General features: G+C 33.3%; 1 protein-coding gene across 2 annotated transcripts; it reads right to left on the reverse strand.

Moving 5' to 3' along the window:
• Window positions 1-7,206: 7,206 nt before the first annotated feature.
• On the reverse strand, window positions 7,207-14,102 carry LOC112791028 (ribonuclease TUDOR 1). Of its 2 annotated transcripts, none has more exons than XM_025833706.3 (17): window positions 13,833-14,102; window positions 13,320-13,493; window positions 13,113-13,187; window positions 12,900-13,013; window positions 12,707-12,811; window positions 11,744-11,950; window positions 11,450-11,665; window positions 11,265-11,372; window positions 10,382-10,552; window positions 10,105-10,302; window positions 9,681-10,028; window positions 9,350-9,580; window positions 9,056-9,244; window positions 8,892-8,969; window positions 8,580-8,774; window positions 7,807-8,184; window positions 7,207-7,684 (listed from the first exon to the last, which is right to left on the reverse strand). In XM_025833706.3, the coding sequence occupies exons 2-17, from the start codon at window positions 13,467-13,469 to the stop codon at window positions 7,496-7,498; spliced, it is 2,952 nt and encodes a 983-aa protein (XP_025689491.1). In that variant the 5' UTR covers window positions 13,470-13,493; window positions 13,833-14,102; the 3' UTR covers window positions 7,207-7,495. The 2 variants fall into 2 exon arrangements, with proteins under 2 accessions (XP_025689491.1, XP_025689490.1); XM_025833705.3 differs by having other exon boundaries at window positions 13,320-13,490; window positions 13,833-14,010.
• Between the last annotated feature and the right edge of the window lie 8,428 nt (window positions 14,103-22,530).

Below are 22,530 nucleotides of genomic sequence, written 5' to 3' on the forward strand. Positions count from 1 at the left end.
CTCTCTTTTACAAATAAGTTGCTATATATATTAGTAGATATATATAAATTATCTTCAATATATTGAGTTAATTATATTGGCTAATATTAATACTAGAGTCTTCTATATCTTTATTTTATCTTCTTTATTTATTTATTTTACAACATGTTATCAGCACGAGACTCTAATCAAATTTTTAGGAAGACTCAGGTAACAAATTTTCATTATGTCGAAGCTCTCTCATCTTGAATTTAATGCTCTTGATATATCTGGAAATAATTATTTATCATAGATATTAGATGCTGAAATCCATCTTGATTCAATGGATCTTGGAGATACCATTAAGGCTGAAAATAATACATCCCAGAAGGATAAAGCCAAAGCCATGATTTTTCTTCGTCGTCATCTTGACGAAGGATTGAAAAATGAATATCTCACATTAAAAGATCCTACAGATCTTTGGAAAGACCTTGAAGAAAGGTACAATCATAAAAAAATGGTGATACTTCCTCAAGCCCGATATGAATGGACGCACTTGTGTCTACAGGATTTTAAATCCATAGATGAATATAATTCGGCAATGTTTCGAATTACCTCACGAATAAAATTATGTGGGGAAATGATAACTGATAATGATATGTTAGAGAAAACTTTCTCAACCTTCCATGCCTCGAATGTGCTCCTGCAGCAGTAGTGTCGAGAAAAAGGATTTAAAAAACATTCTGAGCTAATTTTTTGCCTTCTTGTTACTGAACACAACAATGAGTTGCTCTTAAAGAATCACGAAGCGCGCCCAACTGGCGCCGCCCCATTTCTTGAAGTAAATGCGGCAAATTACCCTAGAAGAGGTAAATGGCAAGGTTTTAATAACAAGAAAAATTATGGAAGGAAAAGAAATTATGTTCAAAAGAGAGGATCTCACCAGAAGTGGGATAAAGAAAGAAATATTGGGCAAAATAAATCAACAGAGGATAAGTGTTTCCGTTGTGGTGGAAAGGGCCATTGGTCACGTACCTGTCGTACCCCAAGGCACCTAGTCGATCTTTTCCAGGCATCTTTGAAAAAGGACGACAAAGGGAAGGAAACAAATTTTGTTTCAAATGATGCTGAAAATTCTACCACTCATTATGATGTATCTGATTTCTTTGAGGATCATGAAGGAAATATTGGTCATTTGATCAATAATGGAATAGTTTAATATGTGGGATTGTTAAGTATCTATGTAAATAAATAATGTAAAGAACGTATTGTTAAGTTTTATTTTCTATGTATTTAAGTTTCAAATGTGATGTATATAAATAATGAAATATTAATGTTTATGAATTTTGAAATCATTAAATGTGTCAAGTTTTAAAATAAAATTTTAGCATATGATTTTATGTACAATGTTTCTTAGAAAAATAATTCTAATCAAGAATTCAATTTGACTGTGCATGTATTACTACTCATTTTATTATAATTTATCTTTGAAGATAATGGCAAGGATATATAATGAAGATGTATGCCTTGTGGATAGTGCAAGTTCGCACACCATTCTCAAAAGTGATATATATTTTACCTATCTTGTGCCAAAAAAAGAATATGTTAATACTATTATTGGATCAGGCAATGTGATAGAAGGCTCCGGAAGAGCTATAATTTTGCTTTCTGGAGGAACAAAATTCATAATAAATAATGCACTATTGTCTACTAAGTCTCTGAGGAACTTATTGAGTTTCAAAGATATTTGCCGAAATGGATATCATGTTGAGACAATGAATGAGGGAAATCATGAGTATTTATGACAACTCATGATTCAAATAAGAAAGTTATATTAGAAAAATTACCCTCACTTTCATCTGGGTTATATTATACCAAGATTAGTGCAATTGAATCACATGCCACTGTAATCTAGAAGTTTACTAGTCCAAATGAATTCATAACTTGGCACGACCGATTGGGTCATCCAGGAACAACCATGATGCGGAGAATTATTGAAAACTCCCATGAACATTCACTAAAGAACCAGAAGATTCTTAAATCTAGTGAATTTTGTTGTGCTGCATGTTCTAAAAGGAAGTTAATTTTAAGGCCATCGCTAGTAAAGATTGGATTTGAGTCCCATGAATTCCTAGAAAGGATTCAAGGTGATATATGTGGACCAATTCATCCACCATGTGGATCTTTTAGATAATTTATGGTCCTGATAGACGCATCTTCGAGATGATCACATGTGTGCTTATTGTCTTCTCACAACCTGGCGTTTGCGAGATTACTGGCTCAAATTATTCGATTAAAAGTACAATTTCCAGAAAATCCAATCAAAGCAATTCGTCTTGATAATACTGGTGAATTTACTTCCCAAGCTTTTCATGCTTATTGTATGGCTAATGGAATAAGTGTTGAACATCTAGTAGCTCATGTTCACACACAAAATGGGTTAGCAGAATCACTTATTAAATGCCTCCAATTAATTTCTAGACCCTTACTTATGAGAACAAATCTCCCAATCTTAGTTTGAGAGCATGCTATTTTACATGCCGCAGCACTTATTCGTTTGAGGCCGATGAGTTACCATCAATTCTCTCCTATGCAGTTAGCTTTTGGCCAGCAGCCAAATGTTTTCCATTTAAGAATATTCGAGTGTGCGATATATGTTCTCATTGCACCACCAAATCGCACCAAAATGGGACCCCAAAGAAAATTGGGGATATATGTTGGATATGATTCTCCCTCTATAGTGAGGTAACTTAAGATACAAACGGGAGATGTATTTAAAGCCCAATTTACGAATTTTCATTTTGATAAATCAAAATTTCCAATATTAGGGGGAGAGAATAAGCTTCTTGAAAAGGAACTTAATTAGAATGCATCATCCTTGATGCATTTAGATCCTCGATCAGGGCAATATGAACTAGAAGTTCAAAAGATTATACATTTGCAAAGAATAGCAAATGAATTTCCTGATGCATTTTCTGATACAAAGAGGATAACCAAGTCGTATATACCAGCGAAAAATGTCCCAATTCGAATTGATGTCCCAGTTGGACAAATTTCCACAGAAGCAAATACACGCCAGAAGCGTAGCAGGCCTGTCGGTTCCAAAGACAAAAATTCTCGAAAGAAAAAAGAGGTAAATACTATTCCTGTTGGAAAAGACACAGCAAAGATACCTGCAGTTGTCCAAAATTCTGATATAATTTTAACGCCAGAAGACGTTCAGGTACCTGAAAATTGTGAAAATGACGAGATCTCGATAAATTATGTTTTTATAGGAGAAAAATGGGATCGAAATAAGATAATTGTCAATGAAATATTTTCATATAATGTGGCATTAAATATCATGCATGAAAGTAAGTATCTTGAGCCAAGATCAATCGAAGAATGTCGACAAAGAAATGATTGGCCAAAATGGGAAGAAGCCATGAAGGCTGAATTAGACTCACTTGCAAAACGTGAAGTCTTTAGACCTGTAGTCCGTACACCAGAAGATGTAAAACCTATTGGATACAGGTGGGTATTTGTGAGAAAACGAAATGAGAAAAATGAAGTTGTGCACTACAAAGCCCGACTTGTGGCACAAGATTTTTCACAAAGGCCCCGTATAGATTATGAAGAAACGTATTTCCCTGTAGTGGATGCGATAATATTGTGTTATTTGGTCAGTTTATCTGCATATCAAAAACTGCATATGCATTTAATGAATGTGGTAACAGCCTACTTATACAGCTCATTAGATCGGGATATCTATATGAAAGTCCTTGAAGGACTAAAGATGTCTAAACCATCCAATGAATATTCACAGGGGTTATACTTAGTCAAATTGCAAAGATCTTTATATGGTCTAAAGCAATTTAGACGAATGTGGTATAATCGTCTTACTGAGTATTTGGCCAAAAATGGATTCAAGAATGATGATATCTGTCCCTGTGTTTTCATAAAGAAAACTGCATCTGGATTCATTATAATTGATGTGTACGTTGATGATTTAAATATCATTGGAACTCCTGAAGATATTCCAATAATTATAAAAACCCTAAAAGAAGAGTTTGAGATAAAAGATCTTGGAAAGACTAAATTTTGTCTCGGCCTGCAGATCGAGCATACAAAAAATGGGATCTTTATTCATCAAACGACATACATAGAAAAGATCTTGAAAAGATTTTATATGGATAAGTCACATCCCTTGGGTACCGCAATGATCGTAAGATCTTTGGATGTGGAAAAAGATCAATTCCGTCCTAAAGAAGAAAATGAAGATATCCTTGGTCCTGAAGTACCATATCTTAGTGCCATTGGTGCGCTAATGTATCTTGCTAATAATACACGACCCGATATATCATTTGCTGTGAATTTACTAGCAAGGTATAGTTCCTCTCCAACCAAAAGACATTGGAGAGGAATCAAACAAATCTTTCGATATCTTCATGGAACGGTTGATATGGGATTGTTCTATCCCTATGGATCCAATTCACAACTAGTTGGGTATGCAGATGCTAGCTACTTGTCTGATCCACATAAAGGGAGATCTCAAACAGGATACCTGTTTACATATGGCGGTACAGCTATATCATGGAGGTCCACGAAACAGACGATTGCTGCAACATCCTCTAATCATGCCGAAACACTAGCGATTCATGAAGCAAGTTGCGAGTGTTTTTGGCTCAGGAGTTTGATCCAATATATTCTGTCATCATGTGGAATGATTGATCATAAGATAGCTCTAACTGTCCTGTTTAAAGATAATACAGTATGCATTGCTCAACTTAAAGGTGGATACATCAAAGGTGATAGAACAAAGCATATTTCTCCCGTATTCTTCTTCACTCATGATCTTCAAAATCAAGGAACAATTGACGTCCAACAGATCCGCTCAAGTGACAATCTGGCAGATTTATTTACAAAGTCACTCCCAAAATCTTCCTTTGAAAGATTGGTACATGAGATTGGGATGCGCCGATTTCGAGACATCAACTGATGGCGACAAGAGGGGGAGACTGTACTTTTTTTTCCTTGGTCAGGTTTTTTTCCCATTAGGTTTTTCTTGACAAGGTTTTTAATAAGGCAGTCCCCATCATTAAAAGATATTGTACTCTTTTTCCTTCACTAAGGTTTTTTCCCATTGGATTTTTCTTTAGTAAGATTTTAACGAGGCAATAATCCTAAATGGTCATTAAGGGGGGAGTGTTGTGATAAGAATACCTTATCACACCTTATGTGGATGTCCATTTTCCATAAGATATAGTTTCTCAAGGATGACTGTATTTAATATAGTTTGAAAAAATAAAGCCTTGCACATGTATAAATAGGGGTATAGATTGAGGCTTTTGACATACAACAAAAATAATAAAATCACTCTCTCTTTTCATATACTATTCTCTTTTCTCTCTCTCTTACAAATAAGTTGCTATATATATATTAGTAGATATCTATAAATTATCTTCAATATATTGAGTTAATTATATTGGCTAATATTAATACTAAAGTCTTCTATATCTTTATTTTATCTTCTTTATTTATTTATTTTACAACAAATATGAGGTTTATATACAAATTTTGGGTCACAAAAAATCTAAGTCAACCAACTTTGACATGAATACGACATTGGTAGATGGATTATGGACATATGCAATTGATTCCTTTGTTAGCTTTAAGTTTTGGTGAGTATATGCACACATTTACTGGGAAGGGAGATTACTACAAAGCATCGTAATCTCTTAACTCTCTCTCTCTTGAAATTTTAAGTTTAGTTGAACTTAGAGATTTAAAAGAGAGAGATAATGAAATAGGCCCATAATTTTGATTCGGAGATACTCTTATGCATGATGATTTAGATCACATCAAAATTCTTCCATTTATGTGATATACCATTCTATTATTATTATTATTATTATTATTATTATTATTATTAGATAATGTACAAATGTACATCTTTAAGGTTACTAAATATTGAAAATATTAGAGAAAAAATTTAAAAATTTCTACTAATAGTATATATTAGCTAAATTCAATATGAAGATTAAAATTTTACATTTAAAATATATATATATATATATATATATATATATATATATATATATATATATATATATGGTTATCATTTCAGTCTGATTTTAATTATGTGCATGTTTGTGCGCCATTATTTTGTTAAAAAAGATCTTTTTTTAATGAAAAAAGATTTTTTTCAACGTATTTGGCAAATTTCTACTAGTAAAAGTAAAAGCACTAGTAAAATAAAAAAAAAAATCTTTTTTGAGAAGCTATAATTTACATCTTTTTTTAAAAGATCTTTTTTGCTTAAAAAAAATATATTTTTCATGTAATAAATAAACAAAAAAGTACTTTTATATTGTTATACCCAAACATAATTGATAGATAAAAAAACCTTTTTACATGAGATATCCAAACATAAAATTACTTTTACTTCTCTATAAGATCTTTTAAAAAAAGATAACTCGAAAAAAGATATTTTCTTAAAAACTCACCCAAATAAGCCCTATGTAATAATATAAATTATTTTTAATTATAACAGTAAGTATTGTTTTTATTGTTTTGATCCACATATTTCATTTTTATTAAAAATTTTAGAATTTAATTAGTTTGTGTCCTAAAAATATATTTTAAGAATAATTAAAATCTTTAAATTTTTTGATGTATTTAATACATTGAAATATAAAAAATTTATCATTTTAATCATTTTTGGTAACAAAAAAATTTATAGCATCTTTAAAATGTACCCTTTTAATATATGTTACCAAGAGTCTAAATTTTAAAATAATAGTTTTTAGCAGAGTTTGTCAATCATGATTTTTGGAAAGTCGGTGTTTTTCTTTCTTACAGGAGGCTATAGTGTTCTATCGGAATGAGAATTTTTTAGAGAATTCTTTAGTGTTTATAAAACTTGTCTAATTTGTTTAAAAATAGAAATGGAACAAAATAAAACCGACCTTTTCATTGTTAAATTCTACAAGTAAAAATTACGTTTAACAGACGACACCCTTTTTTATAATGTCAAAAGTGCTGGTTTATATTCAAGGAAATTATAGAAACTACTTAGAAGTGTGTGCGTGTCAGATAGAACCAGAAGGGAAGTATGTCTTTTAGAAAGCAGAAGTGATTATGTATTACTATTGCCCCTCTTTCTTTATTGACTTCATCCACACTTCCATTGAAGCACATGAATTGAGTTAATTTAACTCGATAAAAAGACAACCAAGAAAATGAAAACGAAGTTCTTAACTATCACCATAAAACAATGTCTATGCCGTCCCATGATATATTAATTAATAATAATTAAATTCTGCCGCATGCCCTTTTATTGTCTGATATTTGAAAACAATTGTCCCCCTTAATCTAACAACAAAATTCATAACAAGAAAAACAAAACTCACAAAGCATTACGCACGGCATTTTCTTTTCCTCTCTTAACTCAATGTAAAATGTGGATGACTATAACTCGACTCATATTCCCTGTGAAGATGTCTACATTATAAGTAACTTATAAATTATAAGTTACCTTCCCCCAAAGAAATGACACTCACTTCCGGCCACTAGCCTTTCTTGCAGGGGGGGCAGTGTCCTCGTCGTCCGACTGAATATCTCCATACTGCCAGATTCCACGCCGGCTTGTCTTTGCCTCTGCCTGGAATTTCTCTAAATTATCAAGAGCTTGCTGTTTCTCTCTTCTGTCCCGTCTGTTCCTTTTTTCAAGCCTACCAAGTCCTTCCTGGAAATTTCACAAAGAAAACATTCAGAGGAAGTGAGTTTCCTGTGCAAACTGTATGCAGGTAATTAAAATCTATGCCTCTAAAGAGCATATCAAGAAAAACAGTGATTTGCAATGAAAACCTGTAGCATGGCAGCATTAACGCTGATCTCGGTATCCACAGCAACAAGAGTTACAGCAAGAACCGTCCCAGTTCCCTGCCCTTTCGTTTTCCCTCCTGAAGCATCTCTGTCCTCAACCTTGGCCCTGAATTCTTTGCCGCTGCCTAAAGTGAGTTCGCTCAAATATTCAGCTGCTTCTTGGCCAAAGTCCTCTTCCAAGTTTGGAACCTTCATGTATGCAAGGCTGCACAGTTGAGCAAGACCAGGAGCGGCAGAGACAGATGGATCAAGTGGTCGTAACTGACTGTAAGTTACTTCTTCTTGATTTCCATAATCAATGTAGAATACTTCAAATTTATCCTGGGGAGATTGAACGGCTCCTCGAGGCCCATTGACGATCTACATGATTCCATATACCGAATCATAAACCAAAACATAAAATTGAATTAGACTAAGAACATAGGTCATCACATCTCATTAACTCTATTCATAAATAGTAAGAGATCACATGCACGCAATATGTCAGCCACGTAGTAAAATATCTGACTGAATGATGTCGGGCCTCATAGTTTGGCAAATTTTGTTTTCCCCTAAATCCTAATAGTACAAATCTAGATAACAAATCAATGAAATGCAAGGGGTAGAAAGATACAAAAGGTTTAAAGAAACAAAACAGAATCCACTTTTGATCATCAAGTAAATATTTCTCATTAGCCATTTCTAAAGACCACACTTGATTGGCCATGGAATGGCTACCTCTTCTCATTATTACAGAAGCTAAACTAAGAACTTACCATTGCTCGGTACCATGATTTATCTGCCAGAAAATGACAAAGGACTATGTCACCCTTCTTAGGACTGAAAGCACCAAGCAGAGGAGCTTCTTGAAGGTTCAAAAAAGAAAGCTGTTGCTGAATGGATGCTATCTTCTGATCTCCAGCGGGTTGAACATAGAATTTACCACCACCCAAAACTTCTGTAACCACAACCTACAAATGTGTAACAATGGGACAAATCATTCAGACTTTTAAAATATCGAGAGATCATTCCGAATTTTTCAGTTTTCACAGCAAAAATGGTCATTTATGCAGGAGTATCCAAAGCACCTTAAGAACTTCTTGCTGTTTGTTTTCAACAGTTGCACCATTAGAGACTTCCTCCCCTTCGACATAATTCTCCCATATCTGCAATACAAATCACTTCAGAATAGCAAACCGGAAAAACAGAAGTGGCAATGTCAAGCATCATTAGGGAGGGACCTCTTCCTTACTTTCAGCTTTTGCCTCTTTGCAGATTGTTCAGCTTGCTCCAGAAGGTGTAAATCAGGAATTCTGTCACTGCCAAAGGATGTTTGAAGTTTTGCAAGACCAGCTTCAAGGAGTGTAACTGCTACATTTGTCCTTGACTCCCATAAGGATCCCAAGAACGTTCCAGTTCTATCAACAGTTTCCACTTCAATCTGAAAAGAGTAAATAATAAAATAAAATAAATAAATACAATTTTACAATTAAAAACTACAACCAGGAATCTTAGTTCACACAGGAAGGGATAAACCCTGAATTACCTCAACATCTCTCTGCATAATCTTTCGCCTCATCAGTGCAATTGCTTCCTCAGAATATGGCTCGTCACGACCAGGACATCTAACACCAGAGAATGCAAAAGCAATGCTGCAAGTTTCTTTTGGAATTAACAATTTGAAACGATGGCCGCTGAGGACATATTCCACAACAGCTGGGATTCTTCTACTCCGGTGCAGGAAAGGCAAGAAATCTTTGGCTTTCTTGGCTGATGCCTAGAATGAACCAAAACGGAAAAAAATGGTTTTTACAACATTTTATAAAAAATATTAACAGTGTAAAAGCAAAGAAGCAAAATTTAATGTAGCTTCTCACAATGGTCAGATCAGTTATATGCATGACCGGAGAGTCCTTGGCAGAATGGATCCCTTTTTTGCCAGATATGGCACGTGATTCTGCAGCAAGAAGAGCATCATAGTAGTTTGATCTCTCATCAAAGTCCCGATGTCTAATGACAGTTCCAAATCCTCGAGCAACTACCAACTCAGCGACATTGACCCCGGGTTGCTGGCTACCAGCAGGAACACCATCACCGTCACTCTTAACATTTGATGCTAGGAAAACCGATCCAAAATCCATTGATCTAGCATCAGCAGCTCCAGGTGGAGCTGCAGACCCATCTGCTGGACTAACCTTTCTAGAATACTCCATTTGTACATTAACCTGAAAACAGGTATAAGCAACTAATGACTGTATTCACAATTGATCATCAAAATAATCAATCTTATAATTTTCATACTTGACGGCCAATGAGGCGTGTTCTCAAGAACTCCTTTGCTTCACGAGCATAGGGAGCTGGTTTTTCATCTCTACGAGGATTGCCCATTTTGGGACATCGAATACTTGACAGGTTAACTCGTCTCTCTGCTAGTGGACTGCCATAAGGAATGGAATCATCTGCAACAATGATGCAGTCCCCACTTACAACCTCAACCACCTAGAAAGAGTCCAGCCAAATTATTATGCAAATCTAATTGAAGATTGACTGGTAGGAATAAAACTGGAAGACAGTTTACCTTTCCTGTAAAATTCTGGTCATGAATTGCCTTGGAATTAGTTGCTGGTGGTACATAGTTTGTCCACATCCTCAATCTGCTTTTCTTAGCCTGAAGCTCTGCAGCCTTCAGCTTCCTCTTTGCCTCATCCTCCATCATATTTGCACTCCATTCAACATATTTGGCGAAACCCTATAGATAGAGGAAATCGAAACGAGAGGGGTTTTTACTATTGTTTAAATGAATCTTATCAGATGAAAAGACATGGAGAAACTCCAAAGATTTCCCTTTATAAAACTGCATTGCATGTCTCTGACGCAACTCAATTACCAAAGCTACAGGAATGGAAATCATGGCAATTAGTTCAATTAAAGTGTCAGGAAGCAATGGTGGGTAAGAGAATAACTTCCTGAAAAACTATTAATATACAAAAATGAATAAATAAATAGCTAGACAGCTGACAAAACATAAAAGATTTAATGTGTCAAAATGTTTTAAGAAATGATGAAAGGAATAAAGCAGTAAATATTAAGAGACAATAAACAAGAAATGTTTAATTATTTGTGCTATCTTTGGTAAGCCACTTGATGTGATTAGCCCATAAAGCCAGAAAGGATAGCCAGTACAAACTTTCCTTTTGAAATCCTTCTAGTTGGTAGGTAGGTAGATAAAAATCTTTCATAGCTTCAATGCGTGTTCTACGTGTTTCATATATATTCATAAACATCAGGTCTATGTTATGGAGACTCCTCAAACTAAGTCAATTTCAGAGGCCACAAGCTTACTGCTAACTCAAATAACTCAACATAGTTATGATCCAATAGAAAATCAGTGAAATAAATCTTTCAAGGCCAACAGAAATTCAGCTAAAAGGTTATACACTTTCAACAAGGGAAGAACATACATTTTCAACAAGTTCCAACGCCAGGTCTTTTGCTGATTCACCATCAGGATAATACACTGACCCAATCAAATTGCTGAACTTATCAACACCTTCAAGGACAACCCGCACCTACATACCAATCTGAAATTTAGAAAACAAGCAAAAATGCAACAAGCAAAGATAAATTAAAGAAGCATATTTCATACATCTCGGTTCAACACTCTCATCTCGGTGAAAAATTTAGCCTCATGAGCAAAAGGATCAGCAACACTTTCAGCAACAGCAGCTGAAACTGCAAGCCTTTGGGCAGATGTAAGTGGGGCTCGAGACTCAGCAGGAACATCTCCACTATCGGTTCTATCTGCTGTCACCTCTGACTCAACAACAGGCTCTGATGCAGCTTTCCTTCCCATTTGTGGGGACTAAATTAAGGAAAAATAGTTATTATCATGATTAACAGATAGCAGCATGGCAACACCAACAGCATTAATGGGACATACCTGAATTCCAGCCACGAAAACTTGGACAAACTGAAATTCAGGGAGCAGATAGACTCGCAGGGTACTGCCATCGCGAACCTGCTCAACAATTCCTTCCATTGGCTTGCCTTTGTTTGCAGCCAACAAACCCATAGCATCCAAGTTGCTTGGATCACCAATGGCTGAAGGTGGTAGATTTCTGATGGAGGCCTCAGCAGCACCTGGACTCTGCAATCAACCACAATCATAATCAGGCATGACAAGTTTCTGTATAAGATTAGCTACAAATCACACTTCTCCATTCTTTTGTCCGTTTCCATTACATGCTAGACATATCCCCCCCAACAAAGACCAAGGTCCCACTTCGTAGCAAAGGTGCCCATTGTGAGGCTCCTAGGTGGCCCCTTAATGGGAAATACAAAGGGGGTTTGCAAGATGGAGAATGCAAAACCGAAATGGAGAGCATTGGTGGGATTGAACACCGCTACTCTCCTCGCATGTCCCAGTTCAAGCCAACTAAGTCACCAACATGGAGAAGTCCTGTCTAGATATTTTATGTTAAAGTGTATTAAAATAATTATCAAATAAATCCAATGACAAAGTTAAATGTCATTGCATAATTAATCCTTATTGTGGAAGGCAACAAGAAAATACTCATTTCCAGTCTGCACATAAATATTAAATATTTACATGCAACATTTAATTAAATCAACTTCAAGATAGTGACAGCATATTATTCTTTGGTAATGACAAGATACAATGATTAGATAACGACAACATGTAACGCTTTTCATCAGCAAATGATGCCTAACAGAATTTAGGTTGGATTCAAGTAAACCAAGCATCCAACAAAGCAGGGGCTTGCATCAAATAAGCAATTAAAAAAAAAACTTGTTCACCAATTATAATATTATTAAAATTCTCTTTCGCAGTAAGTAACTATCAACTGTCAAGGGTCCAACATTTAAAAATGGAAACCCTAACCTTGTTCCAACGACCAACACCTTCCTGTTTAGCTTGTTCTTCCAATCTTAACAATTCTGCAAGGTAAGGGCTTGCTTCTCCTTTCTGTTGCCCCTGCTCTCTAATCTGCACAAACAAAAACCACAATATACAATTTAGTGATGGAGAAACAATTCAAGCAGGGAACAACTACCAGAAACACACTGTACTACACCTTTGCCCATCCTGCAGCAACAACCAGCATTGCAACATTCTTGTCCCCAAGAAAAACACTTGCAAACTCACGATTTATGGAGGGCACATTGTAATCAATCTTGAAGGTCACCTCCTGTTCCACCAATATACCAAGTCAGAGATTTAGAATGTTGCATGAGAATTAAATAACGGCAGGGCAGGTGATAAAACTGCAAACTTTATTTTTCCTCACCTTCCCAACGCAGAGCTTCCTTAGAAATTCTCTACTTTCCCAAGCATATGGTTCATCCACACCACCCCTTCTTGCCTATAGAAATATTTTAAACAAAAAAATATACCAAACATCTCAGCTATTACAACCTTGATACAAGATATGTTTTTTTTTTTTTTCCTTTTCCAGAATGAGAAAAGGGATATTAGCATATATGGAGAAAATTACCAGCCTAGGAGCAACTAAAGATGATAAAGTGATGGTCTTTTCAGGAAGAGCACCAGGCCTTGAGCTAGTGAGGGCCACAATGACCAAACAATCCCCAGAAGGAACAGCTTTGACCCTTCCTCTGTACCACCCAGTCGCTGTTGATGCCATCTTCAACAGCTAAGCTACGATCTGCTATTAGAAAAAAAACGAAATATCTAAGTTACAAAATTTTCATCCATGCATTGACATGTAAATTACTCAGATCCACGACAACAATAGCCAAAAGAAACAAGCATGCACAAACACAACAATCTAAGCTTCTGAAAAACAATCTAGATGGAGCTGGTGCATTAGGCGATCGGATGAGAAAGACTTCGTAATGATGGAATAGATAATCAAAATTGAGATCCGAAAATGGAAGGGAACGACGAAATCAAATGGAAGCGCATGCAGGGGAGAAAGCTGAATGAAGATCTACAACAACAATGAATAAATGAACGTAGAGCGTGAAAGGATAGGAAGCAGAAGAACCTTCTGAGGAACAGCGATGGATTCGATGAGAACAGAGAATTCGGCGGCGGATCACGATTCAGAGAGAGAGAGAGAGAGAGAGAGAGTGATGCAATTGTTAAATATTAGAAAGGAGGAAGAAGAGAGCTGGTTAATGTGAAATGAATGAATGAATGCCGAAATCTCTGAAGTAAGCCTTGTTAAACTTTAGCCCTCTGTTTCTACTATAATTACGATAATTGCCACTGCTAATTTCGCTTTCAATTCTGAATATCTGATCAATATTCGACCAAAATAAGCATCCTCGTCCTCCGCGTGACATATACAGTATATAGCAAAAGATATTTTAACATAGTTTAGTCATTGATATTAATATTTGAGAACGAAAAATAAATAAGTCCGATGATTAAGCTTATCTTTTTTTTCCTCTCTCATTTTCGGACATATACTAACTACCTATCTTTGGGCAACGCCTTTTCTGGTGTGATAGTGTTTTTCGCTCGTTACCTTAATGATATTAAAAACACCATTGTTTTCTCTGACATGAACTCTTTGTCTTATTTGTGTCTTTACCTATTTGTATACATAATCTACGTACATTTTTCTGATAAAATATAATATAACGTACAGTCATACACTTATGAAATAAATTTCACTGGCATTTAATTAGATAATAAAAATTTTATATACGAGACAAAATAGATAGAAATTAAAATAATATTTTTATTTTTGTGTGAATAAATTTTTGAGGTATAACTCGTCTCTTACGTTGTTATAATACGCATTTTTTTTAAAGAGTGAGAATAACTCGAATGTCAAAAAATATAGTGGATGGATACCTACAAAGGATGCTCAAGTCAGTAAGTGTGTAAAAGTATAAGAATTTTATGATTAAAACATGAAATAAAACTTAGGGATAAGTATTGTTTTGGTCCTCACGTTGAGGGTCGGAATCGAACTCGTCCCTGGTGTATATTTTGATTTAAAATCATCCTTAACGTGTTTTTTCGTATTAAAATCGTCCTTTTTTTGGACAAAAATACCCTCCCCTCCCCCTCCACCGGTCTCCCGTTCCCGCCTCCCCCTCCCCCTCCCCCCACCCCCACCCCGCGTCCCCTTCCCCCTCCCCCATCACTACAAGCACAATTACCTCCTCCTCCAAATTCAAAAAAAATTCATCAACAGAAATTACATATCAATCACAATATCAAATTCCAGATTCAGAATTTCAAGCAAAAATTCAAATCCAGTGTTCCATAGTAGACACAACAGAAAAGCCATCAACAGAACACGAAATCAGAAAATTAGAAACTGAATCATCAATTGAAATTCAAGACCAAGCGAAATTACAGACTGCGGATACAGAAATTACAACCTCAAGAATTCAACAATCTAATTCAACACCTCAACATAAGCTTTTAGCATCAAAACAACAATTCCATATCTGCAATGGGAGATTCTGATTCAGGAATCGACCTACCTGAATGCCGAAACACGACCTCTGAACGCCGGCGATAGTATGTGGTGGGAACAGAACCAGCTGAGGAAGACGACGACGTCCACGGCGGCAGAACCACTCGGAACAGCGGCGGCAGATCTATTGGATCTGGAACCGACACCAAAGCCGCCTTGCTGGTTCACGGACGCGGCGGTTGTAGGCGAAGCAGCTGCGAGAAAGACCGCGACGAACGACCCGGTGGCAGTAAGCGGCGCCTTCGTGAAGGGAAAGCTCGTGACGACCCGAGTTGATGAAGCGGCGAAGATGAGAGGAGGAGGAGGAGGCAGAGGCGGCGAGGCGCGAAGGCGGCGAGGCACGCGAGGCGCGAAGGCGGCGAGGCACGCGAGGCGCGAAGGCGGCGAGGCACGCGAGGCGCGAAGGCGGCGAGGCGCGAAGGCGGCGAGGCGGGCGAGGCTCGCGAGGCGGCGGCGGTCACCCTCCCCTCCCCCTCTCCCCTCCTGCTCTCCCCTTCCCCGGTTCCCCCCACCCCCGCGTCCTTTTCCCTCCCACCCCCGCGCGTGTTTTATTTTATTTTTTTAAAATTTTATAATTTTTATTAAAGTAAGGGTAATTTAAGAATAAAATTAAAAATTTTATTAAAAATGACGATTTTAATACGAAAAAAATGTTAAGAATGATTTTAAATAAAAAATTAGATGATAGACGGTTTCGATTCTGACCCTCAACGTGAGGGACCAAAACAATACTTATCCCTAAATTATTATGTGGCCCTCTATAAGATATAGAAATTGGTGCATATAATTAATTAATAGAGCTGATATTATGAGTGTTTGTCATTAAGTCAGAATAATGGTTATTAAAATCGTTCGTTACAAACTTAGAATGAAGACAAATAAAGTCGAGTTATGAGGCATAATACACAATAAAGACCGAGTTATAAGGTGACGAATCACAGTCCCAAGTTTTGTCTACCGATCATATAATCCAAGCTAAACTTATAAAATAAAATGAGCTATAACTCGATTAAAAGATAAGTGAATAATGATATGGTAAGCTTCCAAGTTTAGTCGGGTTATTATGTCGGCAGTTATTCAAAAAATAAATAATTTTGCAATCAGTTTTATCTGCTTGAATTAATTGTGAGATAGATATTTCGTCAACCTATAACAAGAGACCGATGATTATTTCTCGCTCATCTTTACTTTATAAATATTGGCTTAACCAAAAGGTGTTGTGAAATAAATTATATGAATATGATAATAAATATACATAAATTGTAGGATAAAATAAATGAACCGATTATTCTTATGACAAGCAGTGATATTTTGAATTAAGAAATTCTAAAGGATTATTTTGAGGTATAGAACCATTTTGTATTGGCGAATTTGAATTTAAATTCATGACTTTAGTGCTAAAAATTCTACATGTAAATTCATGAAGTTGTCATAATAAAATTTAATATTTAATAAATGCAAATATTATTGTAGATGGATGATTTAAATCCAACACTTTGCTATCTTAGCATGAAAGAGAAACAGAATAATATTAATTAAATAAAAATATATTAAAATATAGTGATTACAAGCTATTATATTTATTGACTTCTGCTCCTATTCCTCTCAAATAGGAGCTTTGCCACTAATAGTCGGTTTCAGAAATTGATATAATAAGAAGAAAGAAATAGTTAGTCATGATTTCATGGAGGATAGAAAATGCATAAAAAGAATTATGGATAGAGCATATATAGCTCAAAATCAGTCTTTTTTAACCGAGATTGGTGTTAAGATGTAATATGTATAAGATAGTAAATGAGAGAGAATTTGTCTTTGTTTAGACAATATAGCCAAATGTGCTTGATAAGGTAGCTAAGCTTGTTGTTGGATTGATTGATAATTGAGTTTGTTCTCAAATTCATTGATAGTCGAGTATTATTTTAGATTGATTGAAAGTCGAACTCGTTTTTGATTGGTTGAAAGTTGAGTTTGTTGTCAGATTGATTGAACATTGAGTGTTCTTGGATTGATTGAAACTCAAGTTTATTTTCAGATTGATTGAAAACAAGTTTGTTCTCGAATTGGTTGAAAACAGTCTTTTCTCTGATTGATTGAAAATCGAGTTTGTTCTCGTATTTATTGAAAATGGAGTTTATTCTCGGATTGGATGAAAGTCGAGTTTGTTCTCGAATTGATTGAAAGACAAATTTATTTTGGATTCGTTAAAAGTCGAGTATGTTCTCCAATTGGTTGAAAGTTGAGTGAGTTGTCGAATTAATTAAAAATCGAGTGTTCTTATATTGATTGAAAATCGAATAATCTTATATTGATTGAAAGTCGAGTCTTTTCTCAGATTGATTGAATCATTAATTGACTATGATATATAAAATGTTATGATATGTAAAAGTGAAGTAATTGAAATGTATAAAATATATAAAAAGTTACGATGTATTAAAATTTGATAAAAGATTTATATAAACAAATTAAATTAGACAGTTATACCAAGGTGTAAATGATTTGGTGATTTGTTCTATTGAGACCATTTGTCTTTCATTACCGAAGTATAAATGACTTGATAATTTGTTCTATTGAAGTTATTTGCCTTTCATTATCTATAATGGTTAAACAAAGAATTATCAAAATAAATAATAATCATGAAATTAGTAAATTACTTTGAGCTATTTCATTATTTAAATGAATTTATAATTGTCTGTCTTTTCAAAATCAAGAAAAATATTAGTCATCTAATCATCACTCTTGACGTAAATAACAAACCAAATACTACAAAGAAGCAAAGGAATAAATATTCTAGAATAAAAATAAAAATAATGTCAAAATTTATCTCTTGATCATGAATGTCAGTTTTTTTGAAATTTATCTTCACCTCATGTTTGATATCTAATTAAATTTAGAGTAATAAATAGTAATTTTGGTTTAAACGATTAATTATGATGTTAATAGAGAATGATTTCGAATCTTGATCTCTATATTGTTTGAATTTATTTTGATAAATATAAAATTAAATAGTAATGCAAAATATTAAAGATTGGATCAAATAAGACTCAATTGAGGGCGCTTGATAATGACAATAACGATTTGATATGTGAAAACTCAATTGGGTAATGATAAAGTAATATATCAGTAATGGTGGTGTCGTTCTTCTGCACAAAGAACGAAAATAAAGCAAATAAACTAGTGGAATAAAATATTTAAAATCATCATATTGTTCTATTGTGTGCAATTATTTAGTGACATTATGAATTAAATGAAATAATTTTATAGTTTTGTATAAAGTTAAAGTTAAAAGAGAATGAGTGATAATTTCATAACTATAAAAATCTTGTAAAATAGAGCATGAAACTATAATTTTTGAGAATATATAATAAATTGTCGTTTTAATTTGATATCACTTAAATAGATGAGATCTTGTTGATAATAGTTTGAGCATATAATTTTGTTAAATTTTTGGAAATAAAAGAGCATTGTTCACTTTGACTTCAAGAGAATTTGAATCATAAATTTATGTGACAACAATATAGAGAAAGATAGAGATATAGGACTATACATATGTAGTGTATATATGCATTTGATTCTGAAAAATATTAAAAATTCTATAAGCTTTAAATATTAAAATAAATTCTATAAATTCTCAATAAAAAATAATGTGAAAAGAGTAAAAGTAACAATTTGTCTTGGTATTAATCAAGTTATATATTATATTATTGAATTAAATATGATATTAAAAATTGATATAATAAATCTGTAAAAAATTGCAGCATATATGAAATAATATATAATGTAAAACTAAAAGAGTTTAAAGTAAAAAAAAATATATCTTAAAGTTAGTCATTGTAAAAAAAAAGTAATTGTAGAAAAATATATCTTAAAGTGAATAATGATATAATTTAGTGATAAGAGTTATTCGATAAAGACAACTATGTGAGGATATTTTTTCCTTTGAGAACAATTTTTCTAGCATGGATATAGCATTTGATTATATCCGTTGACGGAATTAATTGTATGATCCGAGAATATAATAATCAATTATCTCGGAAATTTTTTCGACCCACAACAACTTATTGATAAATAAATTTCTCGCTCAAAATAATTAGTTATTGAATATTTATAATTTATAACGAAGATCATATGACATGAATAAAATAAATTGAGAAAATAAATATGTATAAAATTACAACATGTATTGAATAATATATATTATAAAAGTAAAAGAGTTCAAAATAGAAAAATATATCTTGAAAGTTGATACTTTTAGAGAAAAAGACGACATATATGAATGTCATATATGACAAATGTGAATTATTTAATTTTATTTGTTAATACTATAATTTTGTTTTGTAAAATCTGCCTCAACTTGTTAATAAAGCAATAAAATAATTAGCCATTTAGTAATATAATAAATTTTGTTTAGCTATGAGATATATTTATTATGCAAAAGTAGCAAATTTGTATGTTTGTATCTATTTTTTGCTTAACTTTCTGCAATTTGCATTAAACAAATAGTAATATAAAATTTAATAGCATAAAGGGATTAATATAATAGTTATATACAATTAATTTTTTATGAAATCTAATTTTAAATTTTGAACTCATTATTATTATTTAATTGTATAAATAAAATAATTAAGCAATAAAAATATAATACATGATAAAATAAAAATTCAATTGACATAATTGTTACATGTCATTATTGTAAATTGATGACTTTATATTCTAATATATGATGTCTTTTTCTCATTTTTTTTTCAAAATAAAAACACAAGAATCAATATTCTTTAATAATAGAAATAAGAAACGATGAGTATTGTCTTGCAAATATATATATATATATATATATATATATATATATATATATATATATACTATTTGTAAGAATTATTCAAAGTATGGAATATATATTGAGGTTTAAATATAATTAATAAATTAGTAAATATTAATTACACAAAATATAAATGCAAAAGTATGTGTGAATAAAATATATAATTTTACTTGTGTAAGTAGAGAAATTTGAAAAAATTAGCAAAATTGATAGACGAGTTTGTACTCAGATTGATTTAAAACCGAGTCTTTTTTTCTTAGATTGATTGAAAGTTGAATTTGTTTTCGAATTGGTTAAAAGTCGAGTTTATTTTCGGATTGATTCATTGATCGATTATGACATGTAAAATATTATGATACGTAAAAGTGAAGCAATTCGAATGTATAAAGTATATACTTTATAAAAAGTTACGATAGATTAAAATTTGATAAAAGGTATTAAATAAAATCTTAAATAAAATTATTGAAATTGGTTCAAAAATTTGAATGTAAATAAAGCTTTATGAACCTGAGGGGATTAGAAATTATTTTACTCGTCCCATAGACGCACCAATTATTCTTGTGTGGATGAACTTTCGAGGTATAACTCATCTCTTGCATTGTAATATGCTTTTTTTTAGTTGGAGTGAGAATAACTCGGACGTCAAAGAACACAGTAGGTAGGTACCTATAAAAGACACTCTGATGTTCAAGTTAGTAAATATTTAAGAGGTATAAGAATTCTATAATTATAGAATGTTAAATATGAAATAGAACTTATCATGTGGTCTCCTTTGAGATATAGAAATCGGTGTCTTTATAGGCATAGAGTTGATTAATAGAGTTGATATTATAACCGTTTGTCGTTAAGTCAGAATAATATTTATTAAGATCGTCCATTACAAACTTAGAATGAAGAGAAATAAAGTTGAGTTATGACTCATAATGCACAATAAAGACTGAGTTATAAGGTAACAGATCAATTTCTTAACCTAATTGTTTGTTGATTTTTAGCAAATCGAGAGTGGTTCAATATCTAATGGTTTGGGAGCGAAATCTACTCTTCTTTGCGAGTACCAGTTTTATTTGCATCAAAATTCATGCCTTTGACAATGATGAAGAAGAAAGAACTAAGTTTTGCAGAAATTCGAAATGAACAATAAAACATAAAAGATTTGAATAAAAGGGAAGTCAAATTACAGAAAGAAAAAGTGTTTGGAAAAGTAAAAGGCAAGTTAACAGGTAAAGGATGGAAAAGATAAAAGTTGCTAAATTTAAAGGAATCGAAATGACATTGCAAAGAAGATAAATTGCATGAAAAGAAAGTGATAGGAAATTTAAATGAAAATTAAAGATATGAAAGGAATCACTCAAATAAAAAGACTCTTAACTGACTCAGAAATTCGCTAGAGATGTGAGTGAGTGTGAGTTTTTTCTCTGAAAAGATTCCAACCCTTTCTTCATCTGCGTTTTGTCAATTTATAGACCAATCCATCCAATTATTTGCTGATACGTCATTCTGGTAGTTAGCTTTGCTAAATAACTATTTGCGCACTTTAGAGATTGGAACTTTGCCTTCAATTCAGTTTTCTGACGACCATCTTCGACACTATTTTCCACGTGCATCAATCTATTCCCACTCTTTGTACAATGTGAATAACTACCATCAATTATATTCACTTATCACTCTTCTCTGATAAGACTTATCTATGTTTTTCGAAAGTACTTATTGAGTCTTGACCTCGATGTCTCAAGACCTGCTGACCTCTTTGTCGACATAGTTGACCTCCGTCAAGTCTGTCTCTTCGATTTTCACACTTGAGTTAATTGACTAATAGAGAGTACCTAACGGAGTACCTAATTGGCTCCAATTCAAAGTTAATTGTAACATGTATTTGGAGGTTGATCGAAATATTATTTTGGCACTTGGCAATGATCGAAGTCTAAACTTGTCAAATATTGGCTTTTAAAAGAATTCAATAACATTTTTATCCAAATTTTTTTTGATATAATAAATTCCCCCTTAAGTATTTATTTTTTCGACTAGAAGGAAGAAAATATAAATACTTACTATTATTCAATATTTTTAACGATGATACCATCCATTTTTTCATCTTCTTCCTCAAAGTATTTCTCATCAACATAATTGAATCCATTTTTAGGAATGAAATTTCAACTGATTTGCCTCTAGAAAGACAATTCGATTCAAAGGAAAAGATTTTACCCCTCATCGGGAAGTAAATGGAACATCAGTATTAACTTGACGCAATTGTCGACCACCTTAGTTACCACCAATTCGATCTCAAAAAATGGTATTTCTATTACGACCTCGACCAAAATAACTGAATCGAACTTGTTGCTGTTTGATATTCTCTCATTTTCTCAATCACCAAATTCTTGTCGATTCTTAATCCATCCAACCCCAAAAGCTCTTCTTTTTCGAAATTGATCT

The sequence above is a fragment of the Arachis hypogaea genome, chromosome 3 (genome assembly GCF_003086295.3).
Source record: "Arachis hypogaea cultivar Tifrunner chromosome 3, arahy.Tifrunner.gnm2.J5K5, whole genome shotgun sequence".
Classification (NCBI taxonomy): domain Eukaryota; kingdom Viridiplantae; phylum Streptophyta; class Magnoliopsida; order Fabales; family Fabaceae; genus Arachis; species Arachis hypogaea.